General features: G+C 36.9%; 1 protein-coding gene across 2 annotated transcripts; it reads right to left on the bottom strand.

The window, feature by feature from the left end:
* Nucleotides 1-7,716: 7,716 nt before the first annotated feature.
* LOC113341922 (nuclear pore complex protein GP210-like) lies at nt 7,717-19,527 on the bottom strand. Of its 2 annotated transcripts, none has more exons than XM_026586642.1 (36): nt 19,137-19,527; nt 18,769-19,037; nt 18,498-18,664; nt 18,165-18,381; nt 17,635-17,981; nt 17,301-17,480; nt 17,056-17,185; nt 16,824-16,972; nt 16,528-16,639; nt 15,851-16,440; nt 15,626-15,749; nt 15,264-15,544; nt 15,026-15,148; nt 14,832-14,894; nt 14,222-14,407; nt 13,842-13,901; nt 13,692-13,760; nt 13,414-13,557; nt 13,184-13,303; nt 12,802-12,921; nt 12,483-12,638; nt 12,324-12,386; nt 12,092-12,213; nt 11,559-11,961; nt 11,240-11,342; nt 11,029-11,141; nt 10,764-10,835; nt 10,571-10,646; nt 10,082-10,189; nt 9,847-9,988; nt 9,624-9,707; nt 9,318-9,534; nt 9,010-9,076; nt 8,765-8,856; nt 8,600-8,660; nt 7,717-8,269 (listed from the first exon to the last, which is right to left on the bottom strand). In XM_026586642.1, the coding sequence occupies exons 1-36, from the start codon at nt 19,295-19,297 to the stop codon at nt 7,923-7,925; spliced, it is 5,838 nt and encodes a 1,945-aa protein (XP_026442427.1). In that variant the 5' UTR covers nt 19,298-19,527; the 3' UTR covers nt 7,717-7,922. The 2 variants fall into 2 exon arrangements, with proteins under 2 accessions (XP_026442427.1, XP_026442426.1); XM_026586641.1 differs by having other exon boundaries at nt 17,056-17,194; nt 19,137-19,526.
* Between the last annotated feature and the right edge of the window lie 1,351 nt (nt 19,528-20,878).

Raw genomic sequence — 20,878 nt, 5'->3', positions numbered from 1 at the left:
TGTTATCTCAATCAAATTATTATTGTCTTGTTCTACGATTTATTATCACGTATGATTATATGATTGTTTGTTTAGGAGCGCTACTAAATGACCATGAATGCATATCTATAGCTAGGCTAGGGTTTTGAGATACGTAATTGTTGATAAACCTTGTCATAAGTAGCATATTGTGATTACCAATTGTATTCAAAACCTTTGTGTGATTGCAAGTAAAAGCTTGACCTATGTTAAATAGTTTTCTCGTAGTATTTCTATTCCATGGATTAGTCTAATTCATAGAATTTAAGGCTCTTAGAGGATTAAATCTAATAGCACGTTGCATTAGGTTGTTTACTGAGTAGTATTCACATATTCGTCGTTATGGTATGTGATGATATAAGGATTTTACCGGAGTATGCTCTCGATGGGGTACTTTAGGACTCTTGATAATGAATGATTGAGTGACAATACCAGTTATTAGTCGAAGTGCATGTATTATGATTGATGATGAACCCTTAACCAGTATTCTCAACTTATTGATTATCTTTATTCATTCTTTGCTATTGTTATTAGTTTAATTATTTTAGACCTAAATCAAAAATTCCCCCAGGTTACTTAAGTTTTCAAATACGAATAACAACCCATATCTCCCTGTGGAACAAATTTGTTCTTGTAACTATATTATTATTTATAATTGTGAAGTGAAAGAACTTAAATTATTTTTGCGTCGGCCGACAACCGACCACCCAGACGTTTTGAATTGAAGCTCATAAAAACAAAATGGAATGGATTCTCATAAACCTACACATATCGAGAAATCTGTCCAACCGATCGATTCATTCCAGGTACGACTCTAATTAAAGTTCTTATATCTTTCTCCCAATTTTGGGTTTTGATTTTTCGTTATTAATCCTTAAATTTCTTATTCACAATTGATTTTTGTTATTTTGATTCTTAAGAATGGAAATTGGGGTTTGCAAATTTGGTGCAGTTGCAGGGTTGCTTCACCTATGCAAGGTCATTTCGTTCAACCTTTTCTCGGTGTATGTATATCATGGATTGTAGTGTCGTTCAATATGTTCCATGTTGATTGTATATTTCAATTTTATATATTACCTTCTGTTGGTGTTCAGGTCATCGAAGTATTACATATAGAAATCGAAGTAAAGAAGATTGAGTGACCAAGTTGAGGTCATCTTCATAACATAACTGACATGGTTTGTGAGCTTCCTATAACATTTGGGTCTTTTATCTTACATGTTTGTTAACTTACTTTAAAATTTGGCTCTTCCATTTTCTTACCACCAAGGAAGCTTAGGTACTTGTGGTAGCTTAGTGAATTGTTAAACCTACACCAAACTTTTTTCTTTAAAGTTGGTTTTGTTCTAATTTTACATTTGTTAGTAGGCTTAGTTCATGTATACTTACTACTTGAGCTACTAATACTTCTGTTTTTACTAATGGACAATGGCATTTTTATATATAACATTAGACAGACTAATCAAATTATGGGTGTCATGAGCTCCAGATGAAAGAATGCATTCCTCTTAAGAAGACATTTTTTTTGTCTCCATGTTTTATAAAACCAACTTTCTTTCTTAGGATGACTTCAGATTTGTTCACTTTGGAATTTGTGACGGAAGCAGAAAAGCTAATGGGTTTAAAGGGATTAAGTTTTTTGCCTCGTGTTACAGAGTTTCCATCTGATGCTTTAATTTTAGTCAATTCCCATAATTCCTTTGAATTACAATTTTGCAATTGAAAACTAACATTTTGTTAAATTTGAATGTTGATTGCAGCTAATAAGTGTATACACAGACTCTCATTCAATTAGGAAGATAAGCAAGAGATATTGAATAGGTAATCCAGTGTGCTCTCAATACTCTTTAGATTTTTCTTTCCATCAAAATGAGATTTGTCATGGTTCATGGGTAATTTATGTTTCGTACTACTGATACTTCTGTGAGTTCAATACAGAAGACTATGTTTTGTTGTTTCTCAGAGTCGCTTTCGTTCTTATTATTACATGTTAGCTAGAATTATGGTTATAGAAGTACAAGTTCTCTAATTTCTGACTTACTTTTGGCTGCAAACATCTAATAGGAAATTAATATGCAATGTCTAATATGCTTTTTAAACCATGATTTGAATTCCTGTAAGATGAGTTTATTAAAGTTTATTTAATTAATACAGACACTCAGAGAGTGTTTGGTTATATGCGTTAGAGAAATGTTATTGCTTGGAACGCCATGGAGTAGAAGGTATACAAAAATGGGTAGATGTTTAGAAGCGTTGGAGTTGTTCAAAACTATGTTGAATATGGACATTAAACATATTGTTGTTGTTTTATCAATGTCTTTTCAGCAATTGTCGGTATGAGGATCGGATGAATTCTGTTGTTTTTTACCGATTGCTTCTTAAATTGAGTACTGGTTCAATTAGTGGTTTGTTTGTTTTCTGGACCAGGTGACTTTGATACCACTACACAAGTTTTAAATTTGTTTATAGTGAAGAATATTGAGATTTAGAACACCATGATTGGTGGGATATGCAGAAGATGACCTTTATGGTGAATCTCCCGAGATGTGATTGATAGTTAATATATCTCAATTGCCATTGTTTTTGAAGCATAAGAGATTTTATGTACAAGGCTTCGTTTTTCTTCTTCTTTTTTTCCCGAAAGGTACTAACTCACTTTTGTTCATGGTTTATCTCCTTTCATCATTAGTTTGTGTGTGTTAAGGTGGTCGATTAAAATGACTGTTGTTACAGGCCCCTCTTGGACGAACTGGTAAGTGCAATTGACTGAGTAGTATTCTGTAGATATGGTAAAATGGCAAGCACTTTGGTGTATTAAAATAGTAATGACCTAATGAAGAGCGTTACTTAAAGATTTTGTTTATGTTTGAGTTATTGGAATCATCAAATAGTTTTTGCAAGTAGATTGTAACTGCAAAATAAATATAAAAATAATTTGATATTAATACATTACCGTAATATCCATTAATATCTTTCCTTGGCCATTCCTAATTACATGATTGTTGTTGTTCCTTACTCGACTAAGATCCATATCCCTGTTTCCCTCAAAAGGGTCTCAAATTTCTATTTATTTTGACGTAACTTTGTTGAGTTAATGGTTAAGGTATTTTGATGCAGTTAAAATGCCTAAAGTTACATACGGAGACTTAGTTGCTCGGGAAATCAATCCATCTGAGGTTAAAATCATTTAACTTTTTAAGGGTTTGAAGGGGATCTCCTTCAAGAGTTGATAGGTTCCGTCGCGAGTTCTCTGACTTTGTTTGGAGATGGAAACCGTAAACACTAAAGTGCTTTCTACTCAAAGAACTACTAGAAATAATGTTCTATAATAGTCCCTACTGCTTTTCTTATTTATTTTTTTAACAAAAAAATTCACACCGCACCTTACAGTATATAGATAGAAAATATATGAGATGTAAACCCAATGAAATTGCAATGGCTATCCGAATATCGGCTTGCAAATTCTTATCAGAACACAAATATAAAAGCTTATTTACTGGAACTATAGTCAAAGCACTAATTGAAAGTATTCTCTTTTAGTCCTTGGTCGAACTTCCTTAATGTTGTTGCATCAATTTTTTCATTTGATGATATTTATATAAATACAGAGCTTAAATAAGTATTGAACACACCAAATACTGTGTCGTTACGGCACATGTCATACCTAGTCTAAATTAATAGCCAACCGTATGAAATCCCTTCCGCATAAAATTATGTCTCTGTATCAATCTATTTTTATAGCAGGAAGACAGATAACATCCCGGTGACCCATGAGGTCCTCCATAGTATGAGAAAAAAAAAGGTGGTAAGGAAGGGATTATCGGTATAAAAGTGGACATGTCTAAGGCCTTCGTCTTTTTTCTTTTGGCTATTCTAAAAGAGATGGGTTTTTCCCGATATAGGTGTTGGAAAATTGGCACTAAATCAGGGTGAAGAAAAGAATGTTGTCTTCTGGGTTCAAGGCTCTAAATAGATTCTTTTCGACAATTATTCAACCCTTTCCAATTGAATTGGCGAGTACAAATAGGTCAATGGATATTGTCGTCAGGATACTTGAAACCTACAACAATATTGGATTCAAAGCTTGTACAACCTTGATGTGTTTTGAATGAAAACAAGGACGCTATTTATAGAGAGTTTCACATCTGTTGAAGATGACTCTTCATCTCCAACATGCATCTTTTCAGAGCAAACAGACATCTCTTACAACAATGGTGTCTGTTGGGACAATGAAGTTTCTGTTCGGTTTTCTGTTCGGTCACCGAAAACTCTGTGTAGCGCCTACAAATTAAGGGTTTGTTGAAATTATCCAAAAATTGGTGTTCTCTCATAATGGAATGTATGTCTACCACTGGTATGGATGTTCTACTAAATGGTTCTCCTTGTCAAAATATTCTATTCCCCTACTAGAGGTCTCCGTCAGAGAGATCCTGTATCCCTTTTCCTCTTCATTCTCTGTATGGAGGCCTATCGAAAACCCTCTTACAAGCAGAAACTAAAGAGCTTATACATGAGATAAAAGTGACTAAGTCTCCCCCCTCTATTAGTCATCTTCTATTTGCGGATGATTTCCTAATCTTCTGCAAAACTACGGAAACGAAGGCTCATAATATTCATAATATTTTTGATAGATTCAGTAAAGGGTCTGGACAACTTATAAATTTCTCTAAATCGGGAGTTTTCTTCACTAATAACACCCCCCCCCACCACCCCCCACCCCCCACCCCCCCCCCCCCCCCCCCCCCCACCCACCCCACCCCCAAAAAAAAGGATAGTATAATCTATATCTATTAATGATAAATACTTAGGAGCCCCGGCATTCACTAATATACCCAAAATAACTGCTTTCTACTCAATAGTGGTTAACCTTACAACTAAACTTAATAGTTGGAAGATGATATATTTGAACACAGCTACAAGAACTGTCCTAATTCAAGCTGTCACTTCAACTGTTGGAATATATCAAATGAGTAGCTTCAAAATCCCCAAAGTTATAATAGAGGACCTAAATAAAATCCAAATTGATTTTTCAGGATTAAAGAACAAGGCGTTCTTTATCTTCATAATACCATTCTATTATTAGCAGTAAAAATAAAAGTTAAGTACTTCCCAATATCTTGTATTAAAAAAACAGTTGCAGCAAAGCAAGTAAACTAAATTTAATTGTTAACAATACATAATTACATTGGTCAATAAGAAGCAAACCCAAAGGATTGTATCTTAAATCCTTGATTGTTGTCTATAAACCTAAAGAAAAGGGGGACTAGGTATCATCAATCTTGAAACCTACAACAACCTGATTCTCTTTGTGGCCAAGTTTTGAAAGCTAAATACTATATGAGGATACATATTTCATGTCTATATCCACCAAAGGATACAGACTCTTGGATCTAGAAAGGGATTCTTTGGTTAAGAGAATTTCACTCTCCTATTTCCAGGCCGATTACCTGTCCAGACACCATCAATACTGTTAGTGATCAATGCAGAATGATAATACTTTGAATAGATCAAACATAAAAGTTTAGTTCCCGCTTAACTAATGCTATATTTAATGTGTCCCTCAACTCTTCCAATGATGAGGATATAATCATTTTTCCTCTCACTAAGGGGGGTGACTTCACTGTGAAATCCCTCTATCAGAACCTAATTCATTCTAATGATGTTATAAACCTTGGAAGAAACTGGATGAATATTTGGAAGCTTCAAATTGATCCTTCCATAAAAACTTTCCCTTGGAAATGTGCACACACTATTCTCCAAATAAATACGATAATAGCTAGAGTATTTTCCTACATTGATCCTAAATGTCCAGTTTGTAATGACAGAGAGGAAACTCAAACCCATTTATTCATGGAATGCAATCTTACTGGAGAAGTTTGGCACAATTTACATCTAACTCCTGAAAATATGATTGGAAATCAGACAAACTATCAAAAATGAATGACTAGCTGGTTCCAAACCAGAAGACAATCAATTGGTAATATAAAATGTTCCGAACTTTATGCTATCATAAACTGGCACATATAGAAAGCAAGATGCCTTCTAATAAATAAACATGAAAAACCTAATGAAACAGCAAAAGCTATTATCAACCACATTAACACCAGATTGGCAATTAAGGACAATCGAAAGTCCAATTATTATCATGTTTCCTACAATGAACACCAAGCTAGAGAAATGCCAATCCATTTTAAATTCAATTGAGAAAAGCTAGAATTCCTATGTCATAAAAGCAACATTGCAATATACAGTCCAATGAATGAAAATGAAATGGCGGGTTTTAGCTTATATCTTACTGATTATGCAGAGCATTGTAAGGGAGCTAAAGGAACTCCAGCTTCCTTCACCACCAAAGAAGGCCTGATTCATCAAGGAACAACGACAACTTTGTAATGGGTGGCAGATCTGGGACACAGCATGGAATCCAAAAATGATGAGAAAAGAATTATATATCTCCCGATTGAAGAACACGTTGTTGTGAAGGAAGATTCAAAAACTCTATCAATCAAAATGAGAATGGAGCTCCAATTAGAAATTACTAAACTAAACCTTATAAATTGTGTAACTAATAGAGTAGCTAGAAACCTTGCAAGAATTTGTAGCCAATCTCATGGAATCCCAAATTTGGGTTCAATCTAAGCTCTCTTATCTTTTGTCCGAAGAGTAATCAGTCAGATCCAAATTTGGAGACTCAACCCTATCATATATCCATATTATAAATGATGGGGTGGTCAGTATTGGGGTGGTTTAATCTACTCTAGTTTCTCTATTTTCGGATTACAACAAAATACAAATAACATTACTTAAAAATTAATTTCATGTGACAAAAGGGAGTTGGCACGGAAGCTGTGAAGCACCGACATGCCAGTCTTGGTGTCGTGTCCGCATCAGACTGTGTCGAACACATGACACACGTGGGACACCGACGTGACACACGTGTAGAAATCTATACTCCACTTTACTAGTTGGGTAATCTAGTGTGTCATGGAAATTAGTACAATATTCAATTTTTCTACACGTGGTCTAACCTAACGGCATAAAATTGAGTTTTCTTCATGTACTTGATATATTATAACAATGTGATCTTGGTATGTAAAAGTTATTTAATTAATATATATATAAACGTGTTCGTGTCATGATGATTTTGAATTTTGCCAGTTCATGTGTCCGTGTCTGTGTCAGTACTTCCCAGCACGGAAGCAGACTGTCTTTATCGAAGTACCGGATTTATCTCACTCAACTAGAGTCTAGAAACCATAGTGATCCGCTCACAGAAAGTATCTCTCGTGTTCCCCAGACATACACAGCCACAATCTGAGACGGGATTCGTCCAAACTTCAGGTAGCTTGTGCAATATATTGGTTTCAGTTGGAAGTGAAACTAAAACTGGAGAACATCACCAAGGTTTAAACGAGGAGAAGGGCATGGCAAGACCAAAAGGCACGTTGATCTACGTCTGTCCAGGAAAAATATATTTCTCATCTCAAGCGTGTAAATTTAGTGTCAGACGCATGATTGGAGGCTTTTCTCATCTAGGCTTTTAAACTCCTTACTGAGGCGTACAATCGAACCAGTGGCTAAGAATATGGTACAATTTTTAGCTGCACTTTTAAGTACTGCTTGTGCAGTGAAACTAGATCAAGGTCTAAAGCCCTGCGCCACATTACTCTTTGGGTATTAGAACACAGACAAATACAATGTATTGTGAATCCAAAAGATTGAATAGTTATTATGGTACAAGATTGAATAGTTATTATGCTTGGGTGATTACAAAACTTTATATTTAATACATGAACCCACTTTCCAGATAAAAAAATTACAGGAAAATGAGCCTCGGCACTCACGGACTGTCAACAGACAGCTCATACAATAAACAAGGGCAGCATCCACAGTTGGTGTTAGATTTAAAAAGTATTCTGTGGATTACGCCTTCGAACTGCATCACGCTTATAGTAAGGTGTTTTGTCTATTGTATCTCTAACATACTCTAGGAAAACCTCGGGAGTCCGAGGGGATTGCTGTTGTACACTACGGTTACGGTCAGGCGTGACTGTGTGTCTTATAGGCGTGGCTCGCGGAGCAGCAGATGTTGGCCTTGACGTTGCAGGTTGGTTAAGAAATTTCTTGTAGATGAGCAAACTCGTGAACAAAGTAACAACCCCAAAAATACTGGCCCAAAGCGCAAAATTACTCCTTGATGATAAACGTGTTTCTCCAGGTTCAAAACCGACATCTACTTCCACTCTTTGACCTGTAAAAATTAACCGTCATACAAATGTTATTGCAGCAATTAGATCTGTTGAGCTACCGACATTACAAACTATTCCAAAGCCATCATTGTACGCTGTTTCAATGACTTTGTTCTTCAATGTTTCGTGACTCAAAAGTTAACAAAAGAGGGCCTTACTTAGATCTGTTGAGCTACAGAGTCTACATAACTCTTAAAAAATGTGAAAGAACGCCAAGAATTAAACAAACGAAAGATCTTGAAAAATCCATCCAATCATGGAGAACAAAAAATTACAAAATGGAAAGTGTCGAGAAGAAAAGACCTCTTTCATTTCAAGGAATCTAATCATACCAGTAGCTGGGAGTGTGATGATGATTTTGTCTTTGAACCTTGTAGCTCTTAACGCTTTGACCTGGGGCATAAAAAGAAGAGAAACAACCATTTATTCTAATAGTTAGTAAACAGTCCAGTTCTTTTAACGTAACGCGGCTTATCAAAATAGAAGGAATTGCTCACCTCATATTCCGCCTGCCCACCCATCCCGTACTCATATACTATAACGGGGGTCACACTCATCAAGTCCCTCTTTTGCCAATAGATGTCAACGTCTAAAAAGAAAAGAAACTAGCTGAGAATTGTCAAACATCCATCCAGTCATGCACCGCAGCACTGGGAAGAAATATGTTTCTGCGTTTCCACATTCAATATCCTAGTGCAGATAATCCTCACATTCTGAACATGGTACAGTGTGAATCAATTACCTGTGTTCCCCACAATCGTTATCATACTCTTGTTGGATACTGGCGTCAAATTCAACCGCAGAAGATCCTGTACAGAGCGAGCAACACATGAACTTCTTTAATATCAGAACTTAAAGATTACCTATCAAAATCAGCAATTCAAAGGAACACAGAGTGTTATAGTGTGATTTCTCCAAGCACATATACATTTCGATTATCAGAAATTTTGAAACACAAGGCATCGCCATAAACATTAGAAACAGCAAAATGATAAAAATATTAGCTTGTTCTGTATATATTTATCATGGCTTCTTCTGTCAAAGAAGTACCTTGTCCATTTCCAGTACTGAGAATCCCCCAATAAAAAGTGCAGTTGAAGAACCTGATACATGTGCCAATTCTTTCATTGAAGCAGTGATAGAAAGAGATATATCTGGTCTCATGGTCTTTGACTTGGGTATCGACCGTGCCAAGTGTTCCGGTGAGTAAGGGAAAAAGAGGCAATATGTAACACCAAGATCAAGGTCTCTCCATGGTTTTGCATAACTTGAATCCACCAAAGCATAAACAAAGAATCAATACGTGAATAATCAAGGAATTCGCAGAAACACACGAGGAACAAGAGAAAAGCGTACCCAATATAAGGTGGGTCTACCCTGCAATCATAATTGACTCCCTTACTGCTACTAAAAGATTCGAAGTTCTGTCCAGACGGGTCACTATATCAACAAGACATCACTATATCAATAAATAGTATGTATGACAATTTACAAGGGCTAGCCTAAAATATATGAGAACGTTGTTATGGAATATGTACTTGTGAAAAAAGATGTTTAGAAGTGAACATCACATACAGACCTGAACCTAATGGAGAAGTAATATCCTTTTGTGGGGAAAGGGATGTTTGTTAAGGTTTCTTCTGGAGAATCAACCAAAACCACGTCAACTTTTTGCACTGTAACAGCTGTTTGCAGTTTCAGATTCGAACCTTCAAATATTACTGTTCAAAAATAACACTCTCAAACTTAACTTAAAATCAGAGTAAAAACGGATTCAGAACGAAATATTGACTGGATATTGATTGGTTCTGTACCTTGAGTGGTACCTTCCCCACGAGCAAGCGCTTCCCCGGAGAGCATATCAATAGATACAACATTATCACTGGCACTTAACCAGCGACCGGGTACTACATTGTCCGACCCTTTAATATAACGAAAAATATTATAATGGAATTTTAATTAATTAGACAGAAAATATTGGTGGCTGGGTTACTATTCTGCCATAGATACTCCCATTTTTGTTAAAAATGCTGAGAACGATAGTGACGAGAAAGGAAGAGCTAAGCAAATCAAACCTCTATGCCTTCCGTGAACTTAATATAAGGTCAGTTTATGTTGTTTTTACATCAAAAAAAAATAAAAAGATAAGGAGAGAAAGAACTGTAGAATGCATCATAGGCATATCACCTATTTGTTCCTTGAGGCAGGGGACAATATTTTAATATGTTTTCTGAACACTATCCTTGAGAAATTAAAACAAAATGATAGGGGGAAAAGAGAGAAGAAGATGCTAAATAACATACCTCCTACACTGAAGTTAATATAGCGACCCACATACAAGACTGGATTCTGAGGAAATAAATGGGCACCAACAGAAACCTGAAAATAAACTTATTTTTATATTCCATGCCCAGCAAAGACGATCAACTACGAGCCTTATATTACTGATAAAGTCAAAACATAAGCAGAATTCAACAAAGAAATGAATTGTAGTACCATGAAGTAATCCGACTTTTGCTGATTATTGCTCATCGATATTCGTAGAAGAGCTCTACCATGGCGCGTCGCCTTCAATCAGAGTAAGAAAGAGAATTAGAATTCCCTATAGAGCAAAATGATGTGCATACATGAATCCAAATTGAGATTGTCCCTAAACTCAAAACTTGTGTAAGTAAAGATGAGTATTCCTATTAATACAAGTCAACAAGAACATTAATTTTGAAACATCACCAAGAGTAGAAGGAAAAAAAAAAGAACAGACCTTCAAACGAATATTTCCGAAACTGTCACGGGTGCTATTAATGGAAACAACTTCAGGATAATTAGTATCAGCATCAATTTGAACCGCATCGTAAGCTTCATGAAATGGGTTTCCTAGTCCAAAAAAATTTACAAGATGTTAATAATGTAGCTCGAAGCTTAGAGTGTAAAAGGGATATCAGCAATTGGTTTGTTGCTGATCGAATAACTACCTAGAGCATCATGATAATGTACAAGAAGATCAAGCTCAGCACCAACAGCTAGGTCAGCCACATAGAAAGCGAACTCTTTAGATGTTACTCTAACTTGAGCTACCTGGTCATCAAATACGCAAGCATACACAAGCATTCAGAAAATTGAGAGAATGTCAAACAGGCTACATAATAACACAACCAGTTCCAAACACACTAAGAGGCTGCATGCCAGACCATGCTCCAAATAACAAACTACGCAACAGGACAAAACTGAACCTTGTTACATACATCAAACTATAGCAGTATGAATAAGGGCCAAACGGCTACATATACATACCTCAGCAACCCTTACACAAGATGCAATTTCAGCTCTTCCAGTCAAGCGATCCTTTGCTTGAATGCAACCAAGATCGCCACTATCACTTGTTTTTATCCTAGCCCCTTCAATAGAAATAGCATCTTTGTGTATTTCTCCATTCTTCCCTCCACAACTTCTCATCAAGGTATAAATAACAGTTCCTTTACGGCCTTGAGAGTCCCCTTGGTTATAGGATTCAGGCAAGAGATTCGACGTCGTGTAAAAAGGTGGGAGAATCCAGGTTATCGGCACACCAAGAGAAAGAGGAGGATAAGAAACCACCCACAAGGATGCAGAAGCAGTATACATCTTTGACAGTGAGAAGGACTCTGAGGTAAAATCACAAGAGAATGAAACAGCAACATTTGTTTTGCCTGAAGACCTGGAGAGAAATGACGGGTGAAACCGTGAAACAGGTATGACCAAGTAGCTTTCATCATAATACAGATGGCAAGCAAAATAGCCGTTGTGGAACCTGATAAAAAACAACTTTGAAACGAATCAAGGTATACCTTCCATACACTACATTAATAAACCCAAGATCTTTTCTGTCTGAGTAACTTGGGTACATGGTATCCAAAGCACCAGAAACAAGAGTTTTATGAGAGTGCTCAGCACTTCGATAGCTCAGCACCTACAAGTGTAAATTACCAAAATTTCCAGGTTATTAAAAGTGTTATTGACAGAAAAAAACTTCAGTTTGCAACACAATAAAAATTACTAAACACTTTAGTTTCTTATAACCTGTTCATCCTCTATACTCCATTTATAATCCTTGCAGAGCTCATAGAAGGAAAATAAATTGCCCTGAGGTGAATATTTGTGTTAGGGAGCAGAGATTAATAGGGAGAAAAGACCAAAAGGTTTAACTTTTTAAGTAATTTGTATTCTTCTGAAACTTGCCTCAGTGAAAGAAGGGAATATTGGCATTTCACGACCAACATTAAGCTGCTCACTTTGTGGACTCAACATCATAGAGGACGGAATCCCTACTTCAATACTTCCATATGCCTGGCAAATAAAACTACTTCCTTTCCCAAAAAAATTGACATGTATGCTCTGTTAAAAGAACAAACTCACTACATAAATAACAAACTCGACAAGCTGGCAACAATACAAGGGGCAAAAGTTTTATCACATGAATATTTCAGGATATAATAATCCTGGTATTCCCAATGTCTCATTAAGCATTGAAAAAGGTGCATCATTTATCTTAGCTTACACCATTTCCTGGAGATATTGCTCGAATTCGTCCTGAAGTTTTCTGAATATCTGCTATAGTCTCATCGTCCAATGTATACCCGGCGTACACTCCGATACTTGGGCCCCCTTTCACGGTAAGCTAAATAAGAAATATCAAACTGTTATAAGAACTATTGGCACAAGGCAAACAAATCTCGGCAATTAAAACTTGTGAAGTGCGCGTGTTTGTGTGATTCTGTGTAGCTGGAGAAGGGAGATGTAGACATGCAGTCTTTTGACAAGTGATGTCAGAGATGTGAGTTCAAAAAATAATAAATTTCCATGAAACTGAGAGTATTAGCCACAAGTCAATTTTCTCACATCAACGGGCAAATCCGATAACAAGAGATTATGGATCATACCTTGTACGATGCACCTGGAGCGAGGAAAATATGATTAGGATGTATCCTCGGTGGTGCATAGACTTCCACTCTAACAGGATCGCTGTATACTTCATGTCCAGATCGTTGTCTAGCACTGACCTGGAGAGTGTAAAATTACTAGTCAGCTCGAGACACCCCAAAAAAGAAAAAGAAAAAAAATGTTAACCAAGTTATTAGGGGCTTAGGGCATCACTTGATAGTGGACTTACATATATAGTAGTAACCCCAATACTATTGGCTTGAATTGCAAAACCTGGCCCATAGATGTAACTCTCACCAGAATTTGAGGCATTGATGCTGAGAAGCTCCAGTATGGGATCCTCAAAATGAACATGAATACTCATGTAAACATACTGTATTAAAAATATATAGAGAAAGAAAGAGAATTAGTTAACCAGGTATTCAAGGAGACATTAATGCATGTGATATCCAACAAAGAAGAAATTACTTATTCTAATAGCAAGTACAACGAAAAAATTAGTCAAACCTGAGAGGAATCAAATACAGTTCCATCGTGAAGACCTGCTAAGATATTAAATGACTGTGCACTCCCAACCTACACAACAACAAAGTACACCTTAAATCTAACAGTCGATGTAAAAATAAAATCATAAAATTCGAGTATAGTTATATATACCAAAAGGAATATCTCTTCTTTTGCGATGATCTTGATCCAATCTACATCTGCAACACGCACCTGTAACATGTAATAACACCATAAGAATCAAATTCAGTACGTCAAACTATGTGACCTAGAGAGAAATCCAAATGCAGCTGTAACATCACTTTAAGTTAACCAAACAGGAAAGATTGCCAAACCATAGGCCTCGCTTGAAACACTTTTAAACATGATATCACTTGATAGTATGACACCAACATTAACCAAACACTGAAGTAAGTAGAATAAAAGCATAAGAACCACAAAAGTAACCTTGATCTTCGATATCTGGAGGTGTACAAAAGTAGTTAGACCAATCGAAACTATTTGTAAACAAATGAAAGACGAGAAGAGATTACCCTGGCAGAGGCTGTCAGATGAGCAAGTCCAACATCATCAACAGTAATAAGTGCAGTTCCCAGCCCTCTGGGATCAACTAGCAGTTGTGAGCATTCCAAATTTGGGGGTTGAATTACTTCTGCAACTCGAGTATCATTGACAACAGCATGTAGGGAACATGTCCCTCCAGTAATTAACAGTGTTGCCTGGAATAGAATAGCATATCTCCGAATGATATCTAGCAAGCAAGAAATGTGTAACAGAAAGTATAGAAACGGATGATGGACTACGAATTAACAAAACAAAACAAAAAAGTTGAGTTGATTTACAGCACAAAGTGGACTCCCGTTCCAGCACAATATAGTAAGAGAACCAAAAGAGCATTTACATGTCATTGAAGGATCACTCAATTTCAACTCTACACTCATCCAAATATGCTATAAGATCATGGGGATGGGAATGCCCTTCAAAATTGTAGCGAGAGAAACGTCGACCATGACAAACTAAAAGGTTACACGGGACATAAATAGATAACTTCGCCTCATAAACTATAATCCAGAATTTTGGGTGCCTGCAGCAGCATCTTGAATGAATCATGCAGTAAATCATATCGGTTATCAACTTTAGTACCTTTGCTTCCGGGTTGAACAATAATAAGATGGACTCTGGAACTACCCGCAGAGAAGAAACAAGCTGCATAATTCACATTGACAAACAGAACTAAATATGAAAGACATAACGGAAAAGACAAACAACCAAAAAGAGATGCTGCAAATGCAGGCAACTGTTGGCAAACATGAAAATTCCGACAATATTAAGCATACCTGTAAACGTATGGCGTCAGTGAGAAGGTTCTTTGACTTTTCTTCTAGCAATAAAGAAGCCCTCCCGCGAAGATGAACACTCGTGGTATCAGAAAAACCAATAACAGTAGCACGGACGATGCACTAAGAAGATAAAAGGTACATGAATAAGCATGTCCAAGACCCGAACTAAAATGATATAAAATAAAACCATAAGTATTTGCTCTTGACGGCTAAAAATAGTAACCTAGAAGCTTACCAGCCCTGACGAGTTCTGCAAAACCAAAAACCTCTCCCAACTGGAGGTGGTCCTGTATCTCTCTACAGTGATAGCATCCCAAAGAGCTAGCCCATCGCAACTACTCATTTCCCAGTTAAGGCCAAGAGATGATGAGTTTACAAACGCCTTTCCAGAGCTATGTAAGCCAACAGCAGCAACTCGAATAGTGCATCCGTTTGCCACAGTAATAGGTGTAGCACGGATTCTGTCTGGGGTCCGATCATCTTGAGCCGCAGAAGATATGAGCTCAGGTGTATTTACTGAAAAGAATAGTATACAATATGAAGTTGCTCTAAAAAACTAAAATAAAAATAAAAAGTTACAGTAACAAGGACACATACCTGGTTCGTTGGCAATCAGTGTGATTGATGAAGGAACACTACATGTAACGGACAATTCCACTTTCTCTATTGTTGGAAGAGGATGGTCGTCGCCAATCAAATTCCCTCGTGAGAAAACCAGTTGCTGCATCATTTAAAAGAGGGTAAAATTTTCTTGTAGAATTTACCACATCGCATAACTATGTCAGATACTTTATGAAAGGAAAATGAACTGCCAATTCTTACATGAATTCCCATTGTCAGGCAAGATATTCTGTATAAACCCCCATTACTGAGTGCTCGGTCCACAAGGATTCCACCTTTAGGAGATAGTTGTTCCCCGTTGATATTTTTGACATTTTCAACATACTCAACACCTTGGTCCCACTGTTCAGGTCCTCCAATAAGCATCACATTCAACTCTGTTCCCGGAACAAGATACAACTCATTCAAATCTTTCAAATGAAATCCAGTTTCTGTTGTAGGCAACTCAGCCCAATAACCACCAAACTGGTTCCCATTCCCTGCCTGTTGCACAACAAGGGGATGATGAGCAGAAATCATTGAAGAGGCTTTCAGAACAACTGGTTCATCTGATGGATGATCAAAAGATTCCAACTCTTTAGACAAAGTCGCATGCAGAATAGCTCGGCCGACACCAGAAGCATATACATATGTCCATGCACATGGAGGGCTATAAAGTGACTGGTATCCATCAATATTTGATAGCTTGAAGGCTGATGCTTTTCCTGTTGTATTGACGATTTCGAAAGACTGGCTTCCAACAGTCCACCTTATGAAGGAGCTAAATGAATCACATCTATCGAAATAGCTACCTGCAAACAGCAAATAGTGAACATTCACTGGAAGAAAAGGGAGCAGAAACAGTAACTATGTGATTAAACAAGGATATGAGACTTCACCATAGGGTGCTCTCATTGTTACTGCAGCTTGAAGATATGTTCCTACAACAGATTCCACGGCAAAGCTTCGCAGCATAACCATTGATGAAGGAACGGAAACTTTAATGGCCACCTACAGTTTCAAAAAGAAGATGATATCAAGAAAAAGCAAAGTCTACAGATTGAACCAAGTTTGGTGACTATGGATGTCTCCAACCAATTACAATTATAGCTGCTACATCTATAAAGATTTTTAACAGCTTCTATTAGGATTAGCAACCAACTTGAGCAACTATAGAGGAATCAAATGTTAATACCTCGTCATAATTTGTCGAATCATGCACAGATACCACTTTTACAGTAACTTGGCCAGGCTTCTTTGCCTGGATAACCCCGGAAGCAGATACAGATACAGTGGAAGCATCAGATGTATACCACTTGTAACCATTTGTTGTTTCCACACAGCCTGCAAAAGATAGTGAATTCCATCGCCATTTAGACTTTTAACAGTAAATCATTATTTAGCATGTAGCCGTTATAAATACCAACCTCCTGTTGCACTTAGTTCCATTTCTTCATATATCCCAGGTGCCCACGGAAGGTGTATAGTTGTAGAAGAATCGTTTTTTTTCCACATTTTGAACTTCACACGCTCGCAGACCATGACTTCATGCACAACCTGAAGAACCTACAGAGAAAAACTAGCTTAAATGGTTGTACCTACTAAGCGATAGCTGATTCCTAAGCCTCCTTTCCTCCTGTCAAACACAAGAAGAAAAGAAAAAAGCAGTCACCTCAGTAGTTTCTGTGTGCCCAGTATGATAAGTTAAGTTAGCAGCCAATCTTCCCAGTCCTTGAGAAGTTGCTTTTAGGATTCTAGAATTATGCCACCCGTGCTTCACTGCAATGCTTTCTGGAACCACAAATGATGTCCAGTGAACAGAATCGTTGTATTGCAATTTAACATCATCCCTCTGCTTGCATATGAAGGAAGATAGTAAATAAAAACACATTAACTTGCAAACAATAAGTATATGCAATAACAGCTACATAATCAGGATTAGTCACTAAAACCGCAAATATATTAGTAAGTACCAACATAAATGAGGAAATGCTATAGATTCATGCCTCTGTAATGTATATTTCCTGTCCACCAGATCTATGTGAGAAAACCTTCATGTGAATGGCATACTGTCGACCCACGACAACATACCAGCGGACAGTTGAAGGCACAGCTTCCATTCCTTCAATGGGATCACCGGAGCTGGTTACAGGTAATTTGTACAAACACAAATTGTCAGGTATGACAACATGAAGTGACGACATTTGTACATGTCCCACTACTCTAGTATCTTCCACGTTAATAGTAGTGGTTCCCAGATTAATTGCATGTGCTATGCCCATCATGTCGTCGACTCGAGCGACCGAAGCATTCACCACAGACCACCGATGATTGGCAGATGGTAACTCTATTCCTAGTGGAATTAATAAGAAAACATATGAGACGTCAACAGAAAACATAATTACCAACAGAAAGAACAAGTGTCATACTATAGCCACCACCTAATATGAAATTGCTAAAGCTGGGGGAATTCAGCATTAACATGAAAAGAGTAAGTGATAAATTTAAAAAGCCAAAAGGGTTAATATAAAAAGACCTTTAGGTGTATTCTGACGAATAACTTTAAGATGGTAATGAACAGAAGCACCAATAACCACTACTACAGGGGATGGAGGGTCGATTGACATTGCTTCTGCAACAGTTAGCAAGATCTTATCTGCCATATTTTCAAATTGTGGCTCAATTAGATTGACAGAAACAATCTCGTGACCTATTTCAGTTCCCTTCACAGCAAACAAGTCGGAGTGAACACCCTGCATCACATTTCAAAAATCTAATCGACTTCACCCACTAAACAAAAATAGGAAAAGAAGAAACTACAAGTCCACCATAATTTGGTTCAAGAAACACTCAAACCACACGCACTTACACTGTCTTCAAGTGTTATTTGAGTATCAAGATCACCACAAAAGCCTCCACAATCACTCAACGGTGACTCCTTCAGTGGAACGTGAACAAGATGATGAACTGTTTCATTTGCTTCAGGCCTAAGTCCCCAAGAAAACTGTAACCCGACCAGCGAGGAAAACACATTTTCTACACGAACAAAACAACAAAATCATTACCCTCAAATTTATGCCTTACAATTAATACCCATCAACAAACTGTAAACAATCAAATTCAACTCAAACTACATGTACCTTCATCATCAAAAGCACGTACACGTAACGTTGCAAGTCCATCCAAATCAAGCTTAATAGAGTTATGAAAAATCTGAATCCTAGAAATTTTATCAATAAAAACCTTACAACGGATATTAATTCCAGTCCGTAAATCAGTAGCATAAATAGCCGTTTCTTTTCTACCACTGTATGGAGCAATGGATTTCACACGTACACTCGTTGAACAACGAGTCGTACTAGTATTATACTCAGGTTCTAGTGATAAAATATCATGATGATCCCATGACCTAATCAAAATCAAACAACCAGGGAAACACTTGATTAGACTGAACTAGGGTTAATATCCAAGAAAGAAAACGAGGAAATTGATAATGTTATAATTTTACCATGAGAAACAACCATCGGTTCCTTGAAGACGATACTCGACGGGATGAGTCATACGAGGAGGTAATAATAGGTTTACATCTGCGATATGTGGACCAGTAACTGATTCCGACGCCCGTAAAGTTGCTAGTAGAACTAGTAAGATGATTCCAGAAGGAGACATTTCGGAAACTGAATCCAAATGCTTGAATCGAGTTGAAGATATCTGATTATGTCTGATTTAATGGCTCCATTAGAGTGAAGAAACTGAGTGAGAGAGAGGGGGGGCAAAAGCAAAACCCTAGAAAATGGTAGGGGAAAGAGGGGTTTTAGCCTTTTAGGTTTAGAAGTAGCGGGAAACTGATGACTATTATGACATGGCCTAGCTATCAGCGGATGGGATCTGCCGGAAATTTCCAACTATCATTCAAGCTTCTTATAAACGGCCAATCAAGAGCTCCAAATAGTTTTTTTTTCCCCTTGATGTTTTGACTTTGGGCCACCGAAAAATGACCACAATTATGTTTGGGGCACTGAATTCTTTTAATTAGAGTTTGGCTCACATGACCGTCATTGACCGCGTTGATAGTTACAAAAGTTAGTTAAAAACTGAATGACCAATAAATATTTGACTTTGATTTATTTACTAACATAGCCATTGTACTTGCACGGTGCCAAAGAGCCATTAATCGAGGTGATGTGATTAATTTCGAAAAAAGCCCAAAATATTTTAGGGTTTGTAGATTTCAAAAAATTCAATTCGTTTTCTTGCTACTTCAGCTTCTCTCTCGTTTGTCTCTTCCATCATCTTCGAATTATAGAGAATAGCTCTCCATGAGATGGGGTCTGACAAACAACCGATGTTGATTTATTTCGATCCTAGCCTTGATTAGCTACTAATCTATTTACTTTCTGGATAACAACAGCGGTTTTGGAGTCCATTAATTTGGTGAGGATATCGTTTCAGGTGTCTATTAATTGATTGACGATCTGATTATTGCTCTTCAACATGTTCTTTATATTTTCCAAAAAGAAGAAGAAAAAACAGCTTTGGGGATTTTTGGATTTGATTGAAATTGGGTCTAATTGTGTTCTTGAGACAGGGAATGTGAGCAATGGATCAGTCAACCTGAGTTTCTGGTTAATTTTTGTTACGAACTCTTTGTATCAGTGGAGAATTAAATCAACAACAATGTGAAGAAGAGAAGTGACTTGAGTGGAGATTTATGTTTTAGTGGGATGGTTTTGAATGTGGGTGTTTGAGAAGATTGACAATTGATTTGTTTTGCAATTCATGTTAATACTTCTCTGTTCATCTTTACATGAGGAGATCATCTTTACCAGAGGAAGGGAGATGGAGATGGAGATGAAGATGGAAGTGGAAGTGGAAGTGGAGGTGAGTGAGGTGCATGTTTTTGTGAAAATGTAAACAATGGAGATTAATTTCTCATACGTTTCATATGTTTTTGTTGACACATGTTAACGGCGGCTAACAAAGTTAAGTATATTGAAATTAATCTTAAAAATAGATGATTAGAAAACTGTCAAGAAAACAATAATTAATAAAAATTGTGAACCAAACGCAATTCTGATCATTTTTTTATGATTCAAAATCAAAATATCCCTATAAACTATAAAATACTGGTGTATCACAGTAAGCAGGGTCGCTGCTGAAAGAAAAAAAAAATCCCCAAAGCGAGTGCGTTTTTAGGGGCCACTCAAAAGGATTTAGGGGCCAACAATAAAACAAAAAAGGTCACCCAAA

Source organism: Papaver somniferum, unplaced genomic scaffold (genome assembly GCF_003573695.1).
Source record: "Papaver somniferum cultivar HN1 unplaced genomic scaffold, ASM357369v1 unplaced-scaffold_32, whole genome shotgun sequence".
NCBI classification, from domain to species: Eukaryota; Viridiplantae; Streptophyta; class Magnoliopsida; order Ranunculales; family Papaveraceae; genus Papaver; species Papaver somniferum.
Note: the sequence above shows the minus strand (reverse complement) of the source record. Positions and strands in the feature narration are given on the sequence as shown.

Coding starts and splice junctions, on each gene's coding strand:
- LOC113341922 (XM_026586641.1), bottom strand. CDS start 19,297: ATGTCTCCTTCTGGAATCATCTTACTAGTTCTACTAGCAACTTTACGG. Junction 14,895..15,025: donor CTGACGCCATACGTTTACAG/GTATGCTTAATA, acceptor TGAATTATGCAG/CTTGTTTCTTCTCTGCGGGT. Junction 12,922..13,183: donor CTCCAGGTGCATCGTACAAG/GTATGATCCATA, acceptor TTTCTTATTTAG/CTTACCGTGAAAGGGGGCCC.